The 16122-nt window shown below is 35.9% G+C and overlaps 1 protein-coding gene across 1 annotated transcript in view; it reads right to left on the reverse strand.

The window, feature by feature from the left end:
• The window catches only part of NPC1 (NPC intracellular cholesterol transporter 1), a 36235-nt gene that overhangs the window by 16378 nt on the left and 3735 nt on the right, over positions 1–16122 (reverse strand). The window contains exons 2-9 of the mRNA XM_026699294.2: positions 8879–9001; positions 7506–7612; positions 6691–6866; positions 4287–4454; positions 3607–3856; positions 2058–2134; positions 1124–1494; positions 193–419 (exon numbers count right to left, since the gene is read on the reverse strand). Coding sequence (XP_026555079.1) covers positions 193–419; positions 1124–1494; positions 2058–2134; positions 3607–3856; positions 4287–4454; positions 6691–6866; positions 7506–7612; positions 8879–9001 — 1499 coding nt within the window. The remainder of the gene's footprint in view (positions 1–192; positions 420–1123; positions 1495–2057; positions 2135–3606; positions 3857–4286; positions 4455–6690; positions 6867–7505; positions 7613–8878; positions 9002–16122) is intronic.

Consider the following 16122-nt stretch of genomic DNA (forward strand, 5'->3'; position numbering starts at 1 on the left):
AAGCAAAGAAAATTATTTATCGAACAAAGAAAAATATTATTCAAACTATGGTTTGAATACTATGTCATTGATGAGCCCTCTAGGCAATTAACCAAGTATATCAGTATAAAGGAAAGAAAATCAGCCTAATAGAATTTTAAAGTTGCAAAAGGATGTAATCAAGAAACGGATGGTATTTTTGACGGGGCCTACCTGACACAGTATAAGAAGTGAGTGTGGAAGTCGGCAAAGATATAGTATCCATCAGTAATGTTAGCATCTAGTGCAGAGTGACTGTTCTGGTAGTAGTTGAGAACACTCAGAATAGTACAGTTGTTGTTGTACGGAGCAAGAGGTGCCAGGCAAAAGTCCTTCAACATGACAGTTTCATTTTTATAAGATGCAGTTATGTTTTCAATACCATTTTGCAAATCTAGTATCTGCAAATATGAGAAATAAAAAAAAATGTATCACTTAGTATACCAATGGGACAGAATCTTTTCTCTCTGTATCTTTAAGATATGATAGATGAAGTTAATAGTAATCAACATTTTAATTAAAAGCAAGATATCAAGCACAATGAGCTAAAATAACTTCCGCAAATTCTGAAAACAGTAATTTTCTTTCCAAATCAGAATCAATTTAACTTGCAAAAATACAATATTAAATACAGTATCATAGTATTGAAAAAGGTGTATGTGTGTGTTTCTCTGTGCTTTAAGTGAACATAAAATTTAGCGGGTTTTCTAGCACTCTAAAAAGTGTATATGTGTATGTGTGTGTGTGTATGTGTGTGTGTTTGTGTGAGAATGTAATTTATTGAGCTTTCTAGAAAAAAAGTATGCTTTAATTAAAATCATTTTTCTTGAAATCTTATAATTTCCCCTCTCCCACTGATCCTATTCCTTAATTTGAAAGCTAATCTATGGCCCATTTTAGTTTTTATGCCTTTTATTTTCCACAAGCAATCTCACCCCAAAATCTATCAGCTTTTACTCTATCATAGTACAGTCAAAAAATAATAATCAGCATTTGCATAACTCACTCAATAGAATCCAACCTAGAAATTCTGCTGATCAAACAGACTATGCATTTAACTTGTACCTACACTAATTGAACATCAACATATTAGTTCCTATATTACCTGATGCAAGATATGTTTTGTAAGTGGAGGTCCAAAAGGAACATCTGGTCCTGGAAAATATGGTTTAAAGATCTCTGGAGTAGTATTCACCGCCTGAATAATGAGTTGTTCAGTACGGAAGAAAGGTCCAAAATTAGTATCAAAGTATTCCTTCTCTCTCCGAGCTTGACTATTTGGGGCTGACCACAGATCTACAGGATTTGTAGTTATTTTGAGAAATGCCAAGCCTGAGGAACACATGGCAATGATAACCAAGGAGAACAGAATAACAGGTCGTGGATTCCGAACACAAAAAGCTCCCCATGACGCAAATGTAACTCTTAAAACATTCTCAAATTTCTCACCAAATCTTTCACACCAAGTAGCTTCTCCTGCAATGACACAATCACAAATATAAAACAACATACAACTGCACAAAAAAATTAATCAGACATGTTTTTAATGTCCTGTTATTTTTGAAACTATAAATTGCTGGTATCAAATTATTCTTTTTTACTGTAAAGAAAATCACAATAGAAGTATTTGATTTGACACACTCAGAATGAATAATTAAGATTTCTGTGTCCAACATAGTTTTAAGAAAATTTGAATGTTTTCAATGTCATATTTTGAGTGACGGGAAAAAGAACTATGTTAAAAAAAATTATGTGTAAAAAGGATGTGATAGGGCTGCCATGTGGCAACAGAGTTAATGCTGTGAGACTGGAGACGATATAAATAATTAGGGTATAGGCTTTTACATTGGTAAAGTGGAATTGGAAAGAAGGAAGCAATTTTACCCTCTAATTATTTGTCATGGATAGCAAATAAATTATAATGAAATCCAAAACAGTTCAGACCATCATGTCCCATAATAAAGCATGCAATATTAACAAATTAACATTCGTGGCTGTTATTTATAAAAGAAAGCACAAATATTGGTTCTAGAACTTACCAGTATTTTGATGTGAGTTAACAGAATATGCAATATTGCCATCAATGGGTGTATATTCAGAAACAAAATATTTCTTCCTGTAAATTATACAAACACAGCCAATGTAGCACAAATAAGCATTTTTACATTAATTTATGTCATACTGTAGATCAGGGGTGTCAAACTCGATTTGAGGACCACATCAAGTTTGTGTTTGACATCGGAGGGCTGGGGGGGCGTGGCTGGGGTGAGCGTGGCCAGCTCGAAGTTACTCGTATCGGGGGCACCTGTAGTGGCCTGGTAGGCTGGGGGATCTGTTTTTATTGGCAGAGAGCTGCAGGAGGTTATCACGGCTGAAAACGGGGGCTGGGTGGCTGTGTGTGGCCCCTCTGAGCTTCGTTTTCACTGGCAGAAGACTGCATTAAGCTGTCGCAGCTGAACAGAGAGCCTTGGGAGGGGGTGCACAGCCCTCCCAAGCTACATTTTCACTGGCAGAGGTACTACAGGCCAGTCCTTCACTGTTTCCAGGGGCCAGATCTAAACACCCTATGGGCCGGGATCTAGCCTGCAGGCCTTGAGTTAGACATCCCTGTTGTAGATAAACTATTGGATATTTGACCAAGTATAATTGTATAAAAAGTATATCAAGCTTAAATTACAATGTGTACATGAAAAGTAATTGTATATTTCAACAAGAGACTTGAAAATAAGAGACAAGTCTCCAAATCAACCATGAAGTAATAAGAGGAAATACAGTTCCTCATAGTCCACAGATGTTCCTCACGGTCCACTGACTTGAATATTACTGAAACCTGGGGCACTCAAGGAGATCTAAGAATATTTTTCAGCAAAAATATTCTGAAATGAAGAGTGGGGAAGAGACAATCCAGTTGGAGGATAACTGAGAAGGTCTTCATCTGCCTTTCTTTCTTGTTTTTCTGAAGTGCCTCCTTTTTAGATGACTTGGTATTAAAAACTGTTAAGATATACTAACATAGACAGCTTTTCAAAACATCAGTCTGTAACTAAACTGATTGTTACATGCTGTATTTAGTAAGGCCATTCAACCCTACCATCTTCCTTTTTCAGCAAGCAATTGGAAGGAAAAATCTAAATTGTGTTTACTCAGCCCATTTTCTGATGGCTCTGTAGTTCAGAATACAGCTGGAAACATACCACTGATTTATCCACACTGAGCAAGGCCAACGTTTGCGTAAATCAATGCAAACTAAAAGAGATCTCAATGTAACATAACTGCTTACAGTATAAGAACTCTTTCCCTCATCCAATAAGATTTTGCCATATGTTATTAGATTAAGTGGTCAAATATGTAACATTTTGATTTGATTTGATTTACTTTTCAGATTTAGAAGATGCCTATTTCTATATTTTACATTATATTTCATATTAGGGAATATGAAACATTAATGTCTATTTAACTGAGAAACCATTAGTGAGGAACAGAAGTATTTTAAAAGTGATACTAAACAGTGAGTAAGATAATTGATTGAATAGTATATAAACAGTTTTGGAATGTTTTCAATGTAAAGTGCTTTAACTGGCTATTTACCTATAACACCAGACACCACAAACCACTGCAAAGAAAATAAGAAGAAATGCTGTGTAGGAGATCCACATAATAACACACATGGCATCCAAACCAAGCAAAAGCCAAGGGGCAGGAGGAGGTGGTGGTTCTGGTTTTGGGCCACAGACAATGGAACAATCTTGACAACTACAAGGTCCTGTGATATCATCCGCAGATTCATTGCAGCCTTTGGTAGCATTGTTCATAGGAATCATCCCATGGATAGGTACATCTAACAAAGAAGATAACATTTATGAAACAAGAATACAACATTAGCTGTGTAGATATAATATGTTGCTCTTTAAATTAACATATAAAATATTTTTATAGTTTGCCAAATTCAATTTTGTGTCATTAAAAATTAATAATTCAATATACCATGCATAAGCCTCAAGATTCACATATTTAAAAATGAAATAAAGTGATATAAAAGACAATAAACAAGTCCTAAGAATTTAGTTATTTTATGAAGATATTAGCAGGCTAGTATTTCTGTTTAATTAATGGGTAAAGATAAATGTTGAAATTCAAGTGGAATATAACTGCACCTATACTAAAATGTTCCAAATGACATCATCCAACTATTTATATCACTATAAAACTTCAGCATCTACTAGATTGCACAAAAACTAAAAGTATATTAAAATGTCCATGTTTCCTACCTGAAAATATTGGAATGATGTTGAAGGGAGCCTGGCCATTATCTTTGCTAAACATATACTGAATCCAATTGGTTGCATTACAGTCTTTAACATCTTTCCCACACAACAGACCTAATGCCTTAATATTGCTTGATGGAGCCTCCACATCTTTGCAGGCATTATACATATCTGGAAGTACAATTTTAACACAAAAATTACAAGTTGATACACTAAATTATAAAAAGAGGATTTATTATATTGAGTCAACAACAGTAATAGAGTGGTCATTTCCACTTGACCACTTCATTTCTAAAATATTTAAAATATTACTCGAGATGAACCTAGAAAATGAATACATTATCAAGTATATGGTAAAATGGGCAAAATTTTTGGGTATAATGCTAGACAAATGGGAGAAGGTATAGACGAATGGACTAAAATGTACATTAAATTACAGCTTGAAATAAAACTTTTATAAAATGATGTAACATTGTACTTGACCCCAGAAAATGTATAAAGTAATTTCTGATACGTGCTAAAAATGTAGTAAAAATCAGGATTCACTTTTTAATCATATGGGGTAGTCTTGCAAATATGTGAAAACCTACTGGTAAAACGCATGGCAATGCAAAAAATATTTAAAGTACAAATATTAATGAAATTTGAAGCTTTTCTTTTTGGTATAATGGACAAGCCATTTGAAAAACAATTTAGGGTGCTAGTCCTTCACATGGTGACTGCTGTGAGGATTGTACTTGCCAAACACTGGGGAAGGGAGGAATTCAGACTATTGAAGAATGTATTTTGAAATTGACTGAAATAGTGGAGATGGCGAAATTAACTGCTTTGATTAGAGATAAAGGACTAGACAGATTTATAGGAGGCTGGAGACCATCTGTGGACTTTCTACACGCTAAATATAGCAGATAGTTAACAGAGGGGGATTTGAAGATTAGTGTAATGTTTAACTTTAGCTCAATCTGTTGACTGCTTTTTCTTTTGTTTTCTCTCTCTCTCTCTCTCTCTCTGTGTGTGTGTGTGTGTGTGTAGGGGAAGAATTTACTGCTTTTTCTTTTCTTTCAGCACTCAGCCAAGGGTGCATCCTACATATTAAATGTTAAATTTAATGGATCACTTTATCCTCTTTTTTGCACACTAATTTTTTCTTTTTTTGTTGTTGTTAGTGTTGAGTGTATGGTTTTATTTTGTTTTACTGTTTTGTATTTTATCTTTTATGATAAACTAATAAATAATATTTAAAAAAACCAATAGCAATAAAGCAACCCAGAGATTGCATTAAGACAGCTGATTTTTGACATTTCAAGCTTAACCAGTTTGACAATCCTCTTGCTCTTTTTTTCACCTCCCACACCATGTCTCTCTGCACATCTCTTGATGAACTAAAAATAATTGTAGTTTCAATTGTTTCAATGACTTTTTCACAATACTGAATGCTGAAAAACAGAACTGTGCAGAGATATTATGAGACTTATGACCATAATGGAGCCAAAAAATGTTGTTGCTAAGTGAGAGTTAAGTGAATTTGGCCTCATTTTACAACTTTTTTTTGGCACAGTTGTTAAACAGTGAATCCCTGCAGTTGTCAAATTAGTAACACAACTGTGAAGTGAATCTGGCTTCCCTTTTGACTTTTTTTGTCAGAAGATTGCAAAAGATGGATCATATTACCCCAGGACATGACAACTGTCATAAATATGAGTCAGTTACCAAGCATCTGAATTTTGACAATGTGTTCATGGGGATGCTACAACGGTTGTTAAGTGTGAAAAACGGTTACATCACTTTTTTCAATGCCATTGTAACTTCAAATGGTCACTAAACAAACTATTGTAAATCTAGGACTACCTGTATACAGCTAGTTAACCACTAGTTTGGTGTTTGTTGGAGATTATGAATTGAATAAGGTATGGTTACCACTGGTCCTCAAAGTTTTGGCCATCCTATTACTCCCACAGTATCATTGCAATCAGAGCACTTGGCAAGCAGTTCACATTAACAACAGTTGCATCATTCTATAGTCACATAGTTGTTTGCAGTTTGCAACCCTCCCTGCCACTTTTCTATAGCAAAGTCAACAACAGGAAGCCAGCAAGGAAGGTAGTAAATTGTTCAGATAAATTGTTCCCCACCTGCTCAGCATCTCTTTCTCTAGCCACTCGTGCATATTTCCCCACCCAGTAAATAACTTGATTTAAAACCAGCAACTTCCCAATTGCATTGGGGCTGATGCAAAGAACAAAACAATTAATTTAATAGCCAAGATGATTAAGGTACATTTTTCTTTACCTGAATGATAAATGTGCTTATACATAAATGGACAGATAAATTTATAAAATTACAGAATTCTTTATAAATCCAGACAATGAAAAAAATTAACTGTACTATATTAGTTATATTTTCTTACCATTAGCAAATTTTTTTCCAATATAATATTGCACCTCTACGATGTTGGTTTTATTCTCTTTTGTAACTGGATCAGAATATGGCTTCGTTTGAGTAACATTCAGAAATTCAGATTGATGAGGGCTACAGGTTATCTCACAAAACAGATTTATTAAATTATGAAAGCATGACGGGCACCTGAAGAGAGGTAATACTGATGTTGTAGTATGTGTTAATAAAATAAAGCTCACGTATATTCTCTCTTGAGAGGAAAGTAATATTATCGTACAAATGTTTAAATTTAAATTAATAATAAACTTCTGGAATGTGTAATTTCAAAAATTAATAAATCTTATAGCTATAATTTACCGAAAGCCTACAAATATTTCATATGTGAATAATATCAAGGTAATACAACAAAATACTAGACTTAAGTACGTATATTTGTCCATATGCATTAATTACTATTTATTCATGCAGATTAATATCACATAACAGTGCAGATATATACAGCCTATGGTCTCAGAGGCTATTTTATGGTATTTCAATGCATAGTGAAACCAAAATACATTCTTGTGCAATATAATTCAATGTGAAAAAGTAATCAAAAACACACCTTTTACATAACCACTTCATGTAATTCAGTTTATTGGAAGTGATTTAATATTAAGGGTAAGAAGTCTGTTATCATCAACACTTTCTAAAACAGTTAAAGACCAAAATAATATTGAGTTTTTAAGAGGCATTCCTTTGTGTTTCCTTATGAACAGAATGCCTAATTAATCTCCCACAGTTTATTTAAAATAATCTATATAATCTCTCTATATCTCCACATACCTGGAAAGAAACTGTAAAGGTAGTTCCAGGTTACTTTTCAAAGTCCGAAGTTGCTGTACATCACAGCAAAGGCTAACATTCTCAAAGAAAAAACCTGGACAGAGTTCCTTAAGAAAAAAATGAATATTTAAAGAAATATTGCTAAAATGACAAAACAATGATTTCAACAACAGCGGGTATTAAAAGTCGATATACAGTATATATACTCGTTAAAATGTCAAGTTTTGGAGATGTAAAAAAATCAGACCAAGATTAATAACTTCAGAATTTTTTACATCTCGAATATAACATGTAAGTTGTACAATTCAGTTGAAAAACAAACTGAAATATTTTAGAGGGGAAAAATAACAATAAAAAACTTACAATAGTATGGTTGCATAAATATGACGTGGCTGTTTTCAGTAGTAACTAATCACATTTAAACTGATGTTAAACAGTTGTCAATACACACTTGCCAATAATTAAACTAATTAAAGTTCAAATTTATCTTGGTCTGATTGTTTTACATCTCAAAAACTTGGCATTTTAATCAGGTTGTGTAGACTTTTTATATCCATTGTATTTCCAGCTTACAATATGGAAATGCAACAGTCATCATTATTTTACAAATAGAACTGTGAAGGCATAAGATAGACTACCTATGTAGGTAAATCAGAATATCTTATGCTATTTGGCACAAATATGCCTGCAGATAAGTCCCTTGGCATTTGCTACGGAAATATGCCAACCTTTCTATCTCACCTATTGGGGGAGGAGGGTTTTTTTTTTTTAACAAACTTTTTGCAAAGTGGTACAAGTAACTATGTGATAAACCTGATAAAACCACTTGGTGGGCTTCGGTGGATGATGAGAAGGAACATCACTCATTTGTCTTAAGATAACTGCACTTGACTGAGCATTCACAATATAATTCCAGATGTCCCGATGGGTAGTCCTCAAGTTGTGAGAGCAACTGGGGCTGTTGGGACTGCTGCTGCTATGGTTGTAAAATGTGATGTCACATGATATGACAGATGTAATTTGAGAACTATTTGTAAATATAGTTTTTAGTATCATTGTAACTTCGAATAGTCACTGAATGAATGAATAGTAAGCCAAGGATTATCTGTACTAGTCCTAGAATATTTCTTATTCTCAGATAGAATGATACATTTTTAAGACTAAGTTCTGAAACTACATAACACCAAGCACAGAGAACTAATTTAAATAATCAAGAGCATGGTTTATTATTAGCCTATCTGCATGCTGATTACTTGTACTAAGGAACATTTAAACATTTTAATTAGGAAAGCATAACCAAATATTTTACCTCATTTCCGAAAGATTTATTTTTAAGAATCCTTTAATAAAAATGTAATTAATCAAAGACATACCTGCACTAAATCATACCCATCCTTTGGTAGTGGTATTGCTGAACCATTATATTGACAATTATATCTTTTGTCTCCAGAAGAAATGTCGCATTCGCCGTACCATATGCAAGAGTCTAAGAATGCCTACAGATAAGGAGAAAAGAATAATGAAGAAATGGATGCATATTAATTGGTCAAGAAGCAGATCTACAAAAAAGTAACATGGTGGATTATTTCATAAATGAAAATACAAAGCTAGATTGACTAAACAGCGGATATAAGAAAGCTATTTCTATTTAGTCTATTTATTTCTATTATTTAGTGTAATAGGGTTCTAATATGCTACATCACAGAATGCTTGGGAAAATTCTGAGTTTCAAAATCAGACAACTATATGGCATTAGGAACATGGAACAAATACTGCATATTTAACTTCTGCACCAATATTTAACACACAAAGGATCTCAAACTGAAATCACCTTGAGGAATACCTGAGGAGAAGCCATTTTGTATACTGATACAAAAGTCTCCAGTGAATCAAAAATGAAGAAAAAAGTATTGCTGTATACCATTGAACTTAAATGTATTTTAAAAATACTTTATAGGACAACTTTCCTATATTTTTCATTGTTTCTGTTTCTACTTGGCTTATAGTAATGTATGCAATTGTAGACATAACATTTAAGGTAGATATATGATGGATGACTCTTGTATGAAAAACCTGGTGCTGGCCAAATCCTACCACTGCTTCCTGTTTTTATGTGTTTAACCTGCTTTTTTTAATACAGGAGGTCAAAGTGGGGTAAAAGTGCTTGTTTCTCCTTATTTTTCTCCATAACAAAAAGCTTTAAATGGGATTTTTCTTCTACCTGACCAATCTATTAGAATAGAGCTGGAAGAGACCTTGGAGATCTTCTGGTTCAACCTCTTGGTCAAGCAGGAAACCCTATACCATTCAGACAAGTGACTGTCCAGTGTCTTCTTAAAAACTTCCAGTGATGAAGCACCCACAACTGTTCCACTGGTTAATTGTCCTGTTAGGAAGTTTCTCCTTAATTCTAGGGTGCTTATCTACTTGATTAATTTCCATCCATTATTTCTTGTCCTGCCCTCTGCAAGTTGGATGTAAGTTACAGATTTGTACTTCAAATAGTGAGCTCTTGATTTTTAGTAAACAAATTAAACTAAGATAGGAAACTTTAGGAAATGCCACTGACGTAGAAAAAGGAGACTTTCAGGGATGTGATTGCTACATATACTTAGTAGTTAGTTTTCTTGCAATTAAGGGCAACCAAGATCTTGGAAAAGACATCATTTAAAAGGAAATCAAGTGTTACTGAAGGAGAGATCCAGATATTATTCATGTACCAAGGATATTGCTCTGGAGGTAGAAAACTTTCAATTGGAGATGATTCAGACATTGGAAATACAGAGATTGGTATGTGCCAGGCGTATAGCCCCTATGGTGATTTGCTTTGCTACTACAATTTAAATAAAGCACTAGGTAATGCTGGAGGGTCGGCAACAACTGTGCTCCATGTTATCACCAATGAAACTAAAATGTCCTCCAAAAAAAATGGCCACTCTGGAAGCCAAATTCTGGCTGCCAGTGATAGTGAAATTCACAACTGACAAACTAGCCCACTCAGAAATGCTACCTGTTCAAATGGAAAGCCACCAAACAATTAATGCATATGGATGCAATGCATGGAATAGAACCAAACAAAGGGATTTAGATTTATAAGGCACTGAGAATTTTGTGGGAATATCAAGTATGTACCAATAGATTCAGGTCCATTGAAATCCAAATAGAACCAGACAGCTAAACCAAATTGAGGTCATGAGAAAAGATATCCTTATATGACCCATTAACAGAATTAGAGCTCTGGCTTTCTTAATCAATCACTAAACTCAACTCTATGGAAATGATGGCCATCTCTCCTATTCAAGTTTCTCATAAAACTTCCCTGTTCCTATGATTATTTTAGTTGTGAATCCCAAAATTTTGCCATCTTTTTAAATAGTGCTGGCTGGAATGCAGCTGCTTTCAAAGAGATCAGGTTCTCAAGTGCTGCCTTGGATTGAGCTCTTGGCTAAGGAATATGTCTCTCTCCATTAGCTAGTTCTGGATCAATGACTCTGCTATTGCCCTTTCTTCAAACCACATGATGCAACAGCTGTCCACAACCAAACAAATACCCCTCCTTTAGCCAGAAAAAAAAACACAGCATATTTTCAACTTGAGTACCCTTGGTTTCCTTCCCCAAACTCAGTTTTTGTTCATTTGTTCTGGTTTCAACCTCTCAGCTTTATCTCCTCTTTCTAAACATACTGGAGAAACTTAAACTACTTTTTAAGGGAGTTGGATAAATACGAGGAACGTCCTGTATTTAAAGCACCCTGCTATTGCATAACTGGAGAGAAAAAAGTACCATGCAAAGATTTCTCAAAGGAAGACATCTTATAAATATCACATTAAGTTATTGCTTGATAACAGTATTTTGCCCAATGGGAGGGGAGGAAAAAGCTATCATGAACCTGTTTTCCTTGTCTTAGCATGCCAGAGAACTGGGCTCTTTAAGTAGAAACAACAAGCTAAGGGAAAATTGCAAAATCTAAAAAGCTGATACATGGATTACGCTCAACACTGAAACTTTAACTCAGCATCTAGGCAGCCAATACTCTTTGAACCTTGGGTCTCTTTCCTCAGCAAAAATGCGTACTGGTATTTGAAAGTGTGTTTAAGGATTGCACTAATCATGGGCATTTCTTGGGAAGCATGGCAGATTGAAGATTGTTCAGCGGTCATAGGGCCAACCGCCATAAGTGAAAACTGGAGTGCTGTATGAATCAGCTCCTTGGAACTTTTCTTGGAAAAAGAGAAGGAAAATGATCACAAGTTTGTTTCCTTGTAAAAGAGATTATAAATTAGCAATCTCCAGCAGATTTCACGTGTAGCCCTCCTGTCGGACTCCAAGTTCACTCTGAGCCCATCAGCTCTGAATATGCATCGCAGCCAGTCAGCTGGCCATGTCACCTTACCTCTACTGCTGCCATATCTGTATTTCTGCTTGTGTGCTGGCTGATGGCTTTGGAATGACTCAGCAGAGATGAGGATGGATTCTGCAACAACTGCAGGAGTGCAAGATGGAGTCTGAAGCGACTGCAGGGCTAGAATGGCTCTTTTCATACATTGATGTGGTACATATTGTGAAAGGGGGTTGGGACACATATAGGTGGTAATGAAGCCTTAGTGTCATGCCCCTGGTGGAGACTGACTCTGAGGGAGAGGAGGAACAGACAACAGGGAGTGGAAGTGTGGCTCCAGAGGTGGTGGAGGAGACTGGGAGAGGCCAGCTGAGCAGTCAGAGGAGGACCCAGGCCCATCCCCTATCCATCCTAGGGCACACAGGGAGGAGAGGATCAGGGAAACACATGGTCTACTTGGGAGGAGAGGGCCATGATCCTCTTCATGGGTTTCAGGTGTGAGAACTGCATAAGAGTTTGGACCTGCGTGCTAACAAACATTGGAGTCAAATTAGTGTTTTATTCCTGGATGAGGTTGCCATTCTTCCAACGGACTATACCCAGTTATCTTCCTGAAGTTTGTAATTATTTATCCTGGTCTGTCGTGGAACTTTATTCAGTGCGGTTTTTGCTTCATTATCTGTTCTTTGAATTTGAACTGCATTTCTTTCATTTGGAATGTTATTTTGAAAATAGTTTAATCTTCAACTGTGAACAATTAAACAGTGAAGCCAAGCTGAAGACATTAAAGGACCTTTATTTACGTTTTTGTTATATTTTTGATACACTCCAGGTTTTAACTTAGGTTAAAACATGATGAGGGTGGCACCAGGTGGGGATCAGTTAGTAAGGGTTGGAATAGGGTAGGGTAGACATGTTATAGGGTTAATAGCATTTAGGGATAATGGGTTAGGTGTAGCCAGAACTAGAACTGCGTATAAGCCTGGGTGTGGTGGGGTGTGTCTCATGATAATGGTGATAAAAGGAAAGGGAGCAAACTCAAACCCAATTCTAACCTTGCCTGGTTTTTAGCCTTTCTTGTCAGAGAAGAGTGTTTGTTGTTTGCTGAGCTAATGAATACACCACCATTGCACTATGAAGAAGCTGGAGTTTGTATTCATTTCAGGACAAATCTTCAGTACTCAAGGACTAGCTGAGACCTCTGAGCTGTATTTTCACTGTCAGAGGATTTCAGGAGGCAGTGGTAGCTGAAAATTGAGCCCAGGAGCCCATTTTTGCTGGCAGAAGCACCACAGACCAGTCCTTTGCTGCCAGATCTAAGTATCCCGCCCCCCCGGGCTGGATCTGGGCCCCGGGACTTGAGTTTCACACCCCTGGTCTAGATGGACTTGAAATAATATTGCCTCTGAGAGATGTTAAGCAGATGATAAGAAAGTACTTTGAAAAGCCTTCTTATCTTGGATTTTCAAAAAGAAAATTTTAAACTGATCAAGCTGTTCCTGAAAAAAAAAACCAAAGAGAAAATGATAAGGTATCAACTTGTGGGACACTATTTGACAGGATTAAAAATAAAAAGTAAACAAACGGAATTCAAAGTGGACTTATTTGATCAAGATCAATATATATGTTGTGGTTTCTGATACCTTTTAATGGAATTTTTTTGACCAGAATTGTAGAAACACCTGTTTAAAAATGCCCAGTTTATCTTTGGAATGACTGGTTTACCATTCCTATTACAGGTAATCCTCAACTTACAACCATTTGTTTAGTGCCATTTGAAGTTACAATGGCACTGAAAAACGTGACTACAGCAGTTTCTCACATTATGACTCTTACAGTAGCCCCATGATCATATGATCTAAATTCATGCACTTGGCAACCCACACATATTTATGATGGTTGCAGTGTCCTGAAGTCATGTGTGACCACCATTTGCAACCTTCCAAGGTAAATGTGGGAAGCCAGATTCACCTAACAACTACATGGTTCATTTAACAACTGCAGTGATTTACCATGACAAAAAACCCCATAAAATTGTATATGACTCACTAAACACCTGTCTTGCTTAGTGATAGAAATTCTGGTTTCAGTTGTGGTTGTAACTTGAAGACTACCTATATACACAGTCAACTTGATTGGTATCTTACAGAGACCACTTATATCACTGAGTGTTAGCTCCCTTGTTTACTATTTCACCATTACATCTGCAAAGTATCCAAGGAGGAAAAATTATACTAATATACTGTATGATGTAAGGTTATATTTTATATAAAGATATTCTGATTTGATCCCCCTTTTGAAAAAAACATCTTTAATTTCTGAATATAAGTTTTATAACAATAAACCAGCAATCTATTCTGTGTTTTTCCACTGGATATCTGAAAAGTGTGGAAGGGTTGGTTTTTCCATATGTCTTCTTTTGAAGCATTTTAATTAGTTCATTTTTCCCCCAGAAATGCTCCTGTTTAAATGCCACTATTGTAGAACATGCGGTTATCAAATATTCTAGGACAAGTCAAAGCCAGATATTCCTCTGCCCTCCAGTCAGGATGCTAACCAAAATTGTGAATGTACATAAAACCTACTTAGAATTTAATTTGTATTTCTTTGGGTCTTCATGTCTTTATCATGTTTGCAAAGGCAATGTTCAACTGACTATGGCTCATCTCACAAAAGATAAGCAAGGTCACTTTGTTAGTACACACATGAGGAAACACCAAGAAATGCCAGCACTATAGAGGCTTAACAGTCAAAGAAAAGAACATAGGAAGGGCCCTCCCAAATGGATCAAGCAGTTAAAAATGGCAGCTGGATGTTTGCACTTTCAGACTTGCAAGATTGTTAATATAGTCTCAGAATATAGTGGAATGATTTCATCTATTCATTTTTCCTCTCTGGCTTAGTTGGGGGGTTGATAGATTATTTTCAGGAATCAGCAATTCAAGGTTGACAAATCAGAAATTTTGACCTAATGTATACTTCACTATTTTTAAAGTAGAAAATAAGACTGTGCCTACTCATCTTTCAGGGATAAGTAATGTCGTAAATTTGGTTTAGTCTTCCTTTTGAATAAATACAAGTAAATGCTTGGCAAATTATTTAACTACATATTTGCTAACATATTCATATTCAACCACCCATTGGGGTGGTTGGTAGATTAATAATAGACCCCACCCCCTCCCCTTCTCAACCTACTTCCTCCCTCCCCATCTTTTAGCTAGGTTGACTATCTGGATTTTTATAGTATTATATTCAATTCATTGGATTTTGTAAGGTTTTATCTTTTAATATTTAGGTCTCCCAGAGTTGGTAAGATGGGCAACTAATTTTACAAATAAATAAATGTCAAAATCATGTCTTCTGAAAGACCAGCAGGGTTAGAATCAGTCTAACCTTGGGAGAACAATGTTCCAAAGAGCAGATTTTGTGGCAAAATAGATTCTCTTCTAGGGTCCATCATATGACAATCCTTGATAGATGGATCCATAACATGCCTCTTTTGCTGAACCTGTTGGGACAACTAGATTTAACCAGGAAGAGGTGGCCCTTCAAAGAAACTGGATGCTTGCTATTTAGAACTTTATAGGTCATAACTATATCTTGAATTGAACCCCAAAGCTACCTGACAACCAATGCAGCTTGCAGAGCAGAGATGCAATGTGAGGTGATCAAGAAGTGCATTTCTGGATGCTGTTCAAGGGCAGCCCCATCTAGAATATGTGATAGAATCCATCCCTGGTGACAACGGTACAAGTGACAGGGATTAGAGCCTCCCACTGGCACACAATATGAAGTTGTTCAAAGGTCCTCCTAGCTACACTGGCACCTGCTCATCAAGCAGAAGAACCCCAGGATAGTACACAGGGTCTGTCTGGAACAATCCAACCTCATCCAGCATCAAAATAATTGTGTCAGACTAAGCTCAGAACAATGTAAAACAATTCATCCAGAGTTCAGTTCTTTATCTGCTTACACACAATAGACAGAATCTTGCCAGACTAAACTCTTATTACTCTCACTCTAATGGATATAACTGGGAGATTCTAGGAAGTGGCTATCCTTACTCTCTTCCTCTGCCTCTTATCAAGCTCCAGGTTATGCTGCTTCTTGTCTCATCCCTCTTTTTGGAATGTGTCCCCTCCTTCCTGGAAAACTACAGCTTCATTGTAGTCCATTACATCAGCTCCCCCTCTGTAGGAACTATCTCTGACATTCTGGAATCTGAACCCCTCAAACCTCCAAACCATTCAGTCTTGCTAAATGCAGCCTTAAAAATG

This window comes from Pseudonaja textilis, chromosome 3 (assembly GCF_049901715.1).
Source record: "Pseudonaja textilis isolate UNSWEBS1 chromosome 3, rPseTex1.2, whole genome shotgun sequence".
NCBI classification, from domain to species: Eukaryota; Metazoa; Chordata; class Lepidosauria; order Squamata; family Elapidae; genus Pseudonaja; species Pseudonaja textilis.